This window comes from Osmerus mordax, chromosome 11, assembly GCF_038355195.1.
Source record: "Osmerus mordax isolate fOsmMor3 chromosome 11, fOsmMor3.pri, whole genome shotgun sequence".
NCBI lineage: Eukaryota > Metazoa > Chordata > Actinopteri > Osmeriformes > Osmeridae > Osmerus > Osmerus mordax.
The window spans coordinates 5,759,453-5,763,715 of record NC_090060.1 but is presented as its reverse complement, the minus strand read 5'-3'; the positions used below and the strand labels follow the sequence as shown (position 1 = coordinate 5,763,715).

The 4,263-nt window shown below is 41.1% G+C and overlaps 1 protein-coding gene across 1 annotated transcript; it reads left to right on the top strand.

Annotated features, from left to right (window-relative positions):
* Positions 1–471: 471 nt before the first annotated feature.
* Positions 472–1,803, top strand: fbxo36a (F-box protein 36a). Its single transcript, XM_067246633.1, has 4 exons — positions 472–567; positions 1,059–1,167; positions 1,249–1,421; positions 1,618–1,803. The coding sequence occupies exons 1-4, from the start codon at positions 472–474 to the stop codon at positions 1,801–1,803; spliced, it is 564 nt and encodes a 187-aa protein (XP_067102734.1).
* The last annotated feature ends 2,460 nt before the right edge of the window (positions 1,804–4,263 follow it).

The following is a 4,263-nucleotide window of genomic DNA, read 5'->3' as shown; positions in this document are numbered from 1 at the left end:
ATCAGCTGAGGGACCTGCAACTGCAATATACATCCGCTCTACGGTCCCCCATTCTGTCGCTAGGAACTACCTCCCTTATTAAATAATAACATCGACACTGTTAAGAATTTCATCTTTATTATTGACCAAATACAATGTATTTATATTAAAATAATTTACTGTCCGACACTGTTAGCATCTTTACCAAAGTCTAAGTCTGTCAGAGCCACTGACCTGAGCCCACAGTAGGGTATGGTATGTGGCTGTGAAGTATCAATCCGCTGGGTCGTGACCCCTAAATCATGCAACCCCCTCTCCACACAAACACAATTTAACATATCGATATTATACTTATATATTTTAATGTGAAAAAAACTCCCAATTATTATTGTATTTAACACATTTATTTGCGTTTCGCAAATGTTTTTATTCAACGAATTCTAAAATATGTTTTTGCTTTTATGTTGTCATGGTAACAATATAGCGTCCAAAATGGCTTCTTTACTTGGCGAACAAGTGTTTGAAATAAGTGGTGCAGGTCCATCGCCTTCAAAAGATTTCTTTCAACTTGTTATTACTAAAACCGATGTAAGTATTTCCTGTGGAATGCCATTCAACTGAAATATGAATCCAATCCGAGATGTGGAACTCTTCTACTTTGGTTGAAGCCAGTGTGTAGAGGCCTAGCTACAGCACCTTCTATGTAGGATTAGCTAAGTACAAGTATAGACACAACTTGGTCTTCCTAACGGTCCTAGCAGAGCGATAATATTACGTTATAGATTGGTTTGTGAGTTGTCTTGTTTTCGCCATGACTGAGCACCGACCTGCAACCCAACACGGATGAGAAGATTCAGCTACAGCAGGTTCCATCCAGACTATAATGATATATATTTTTGTGTGGGCAGAGTCACTTAGGGCTGTTTAGCCAGATCATTTTATAATCATAAGTGAAATATTCACAATGTTGTATGAGCATTCTGACATTTTCAGTGAGCTTGCACCTCAGAGCAAGCTCTGAGCTTATAGTGCAGAGGATAATAATTCCTGGTAATTTCTTGAAATTGATTTAATCGCAGGTGATATGGAGATCATGGAAGATTTCCCTACGAGTAGAATTCCGTAGTTCCGGACCTGGAGAAATGAAGCAATCCCATGAGGAATATTTGCTTGATTCTCGACTGCAGCGTAAGGTTTCCAACACATCCACCATGGTCTTTGACATAAAAGTTCATGCCAGCATAAGTGCATACCATGCTCTCTCTTTAGACCAGGTAGGTCTGGTGTTCGGACAGAAGATTCTACAGTACACCCTTGCACTGTGCAAGGGACACTTTGACTATATTCAGCTCCTGCCCAGCCACCTACTGCTGAGAATAGTCTCCTATCTGAATCTAAAAGATACAGGACAGCTTGCACAGACCACAGAGAAGTTCAGGAAGGTGAGGGTTCCTCCAAGATCAACATATTCAGACACATACATTTCATATTTCAAACAATTCAAGGGCCATGTCATCAAGTATAGGAAAAGTTCAGCTCTGGAGTGCTGTTTCTCCTCTGTCTCTGTGTTTGTTGTGGCTTTTGTTGTTGTGTATGCATGTGTATGTTGGCATGGTTATGTCGTATGTGGTATTGCAGCTCTGCAACTCTCCAGAGTTTTGGGAGCAGATTGTGAGGCATCGCTGTGATGATTTCACCGCTGACATGGAGGGTCTTGCCAAAGCCATGGGCTGGAGAAATATGTATTTAAATTTCTTTCACAAGAAAAAAGATCAAGAAGCTGTTGACAATCAGCAGGGAGGTAGTGAGACACCATCGGCTTAGAAAGGATTACTCCTCTGGTAATAAAGATTTCAATGTAAGGGAAGCTAATGTGTTCCACTAATAGGATTTTCACAAATTTTGATGTTGCTTTTTGTGTGCATATTTTACTTTAAAATGCAGTGCCAATTGAAGTATTTTAGGCAAGTTATATTATCCGAGTATTATATTAATGGGGCTGAAGGTCTCACTGTACCTTCAAATGAATGATGTTAACCTTTAATTGTTCATTTGTTTAATTGTTTCTCAATGCCTTTGCCATATAGATGTCAATGACATCTATATGGCATACACAGACCATGACTGATTTGATGTGTGTCATTGATAAAAACATGAAGGAAACTTACTACAGTATTAACACATGTTAGACCAGTGATTTGCTTTTCAGAATAGCAAGGGTCAAAGGCAGCCTTGGAAAAAATAACTTCCTGTTTTAAAAATACAAACTTGATTGTTCTTACGCCCCCTGCTGAAAAACAACTGAGCTGAAAGAGCTGTTGGCATAGAAACAGGACTTCAGCTATCATCTAGCCAGCAGAGGGAGCAAAGAGAAGAGTCAGTGCAGTCAGAAAGTGGATTAGAAACCTTCAACAAGGTGACATGTGAAAATGAGAGATGACATCAGTAACAATTTTCCTTCAGAACCTAATTCACTTTTAAATGAAAGGTCCACAAAATATTATCTAACCCCATTTAGCATATGGTTCCAGAAACAGTCTTGAGACTCTGTAATGTTAAAATAAGGCAACACTGGTAATGTGTGACGCAATACATGTGAAATAGAATAAAACATTGATCTCAATCCAAAACTAAAATAACATGAATATGTAAGAATGTCATGTAAAAAAGGTGTTGGAATGGACAGACTATTCCCACAACATAAATCTTTGGGCTGTGTATGGACCTGACTGTGGCCCAGGGCTGTGACTGGTACAGTAGTTTATTATTTGCCTGTGTCATCAAACACCGCCTCCTTCACTGGGTTCTAAAGAGAAAAAAATGTCATTACATAACCAGATCTGTCTCCACTTTCTGGACTCCACATGATCAGACCAACACACAAATCAGCCAGGAAGGCAGACACCGTTTGTTCAGGCAGAGTTTTCTCTTGTTCACTGATCCCATGGTGTCAGTGGCCTCCAGGCAGGCACCAGCAGGAAGAGGATTTCAGAGGCCGTGTTCAGGCTGGGCCAGACGCAGGCAGGCAGAGGACAGAGGAAGGGAAATCCCATGACTGGGCCCAGGGAGCGGAGGAGCTCGGAAACATCCCAGCACTCTCACTCAACACAGAACTGCTGCAGAACCACTTAGGGAGATCATGTAATTTCCCTTAACTCAGAAAGTCTTCAACAATGTTGCAGTATTTTTTATCTGACTGACAGAGAAATATCCACATAGTAGTGCAAGATTAAAACCCATCTCAGATACTGACACTGATGAGAAAACTGCCGGTAAGCATTTATTTAAATTTAGATTAAGCATCTTTTTCTATAAGAATACATCAATTTGGTTGACTAATAATATAATGACTGAAAAATTTGTCATGAAAACTACTTTCATGGCTTTGCTTGATGGACTTGGGCAAGGCAAGGGTGCACAAACATAGCGACTGCTTTCATTTAGGTGAAACTGGCAGGATATCACTAGAGGCCATGTTGTGTGACCCTGCAATGTACCAGAGAAATAATAGGGAGAAGGGAGGGGGTAGAGAGAAGGCATGTGTTAAACAGATGGGATATGTAGAATATTTAAGTTATATGTAAGTGAAATATGCCACCATACAATTTGCTTGTGTCATGTCGCCCCTGACTGAAAAGGTTGCCAACTTTTTTGCTATCTCATAGCACGTTGTGGGTTGCCACAGTAACCAGTGCATGGGAAAGTGCAGCAGTTTACATACCTTGGAGTGCTGGACAGCTGCCAGACTGATTCACTGACTGCTACCAGGCAGATTACTGGTTGTGTGTAAAAAACTATTTTCCTGACTGCTATCAGGCAATTCTTTTACGTTGACCTTTGACAAGGTGCTCTAAATATTACCAGACTGGTTCACTTTTACCAGGCTGATGCAAGCACTGCTTCTAGACTGGTGTGCAGTCTGCTCCAGTTGAGAGCCCTCATGCAGCAGTGACACTGCTAGGTCTGCACCAGAAATAGATGCCAACAAAGTTTGTGGTTAACATTGTACGCCTTGGTCACAAAGCCACTGTCATGTGACCTACAGCAGAGAGAAGAGAGGACGGAGGCTGGAAGATCTTTTCATGTCAGGTAAACCTCTGTGTACTACAGTGCATGTGCATTCTTCATCTGGGCAGAAAATGCACAAGCATTGGCATGGGTTCAAAATAGACTGTACAACCTCTCCCCCATTCGACCCTGAAGCTTAAGGTAAACTCAGCTCCCTTGTGACTGATACCCTCACTGCACTCAAACACACAAGAGATTCAGACAGTTTCGTACCAT

What these genes read in the sequence shown, in the direction of transcription:
- fbxo36a (XM_067246633.1), top strand. Translation starts at nt 472, where the DNA reads ATGGCTTCTTTACTTGGCGAACAAGTGTTTGAAATAAGTGGTGCAGGT. An exon ending in TTGTTATTACTAAAACCGAT is followed by an intron (nt 568 to 1,058) that starts GTAAGTATTTCC and finishes ATTTAATCGCAG; the next exon opens with GTGATATGGAGATCATGGAA. An exon ending in CCACAGAGAAGTTCAGGAAG is followed by an intron (nt 1,422 to 1,617) that starts GTGAGGGTTCCT and finishes GTGGTATTGCAG; the next exon opens with CTCTGCAACTCTCCAGAGTT.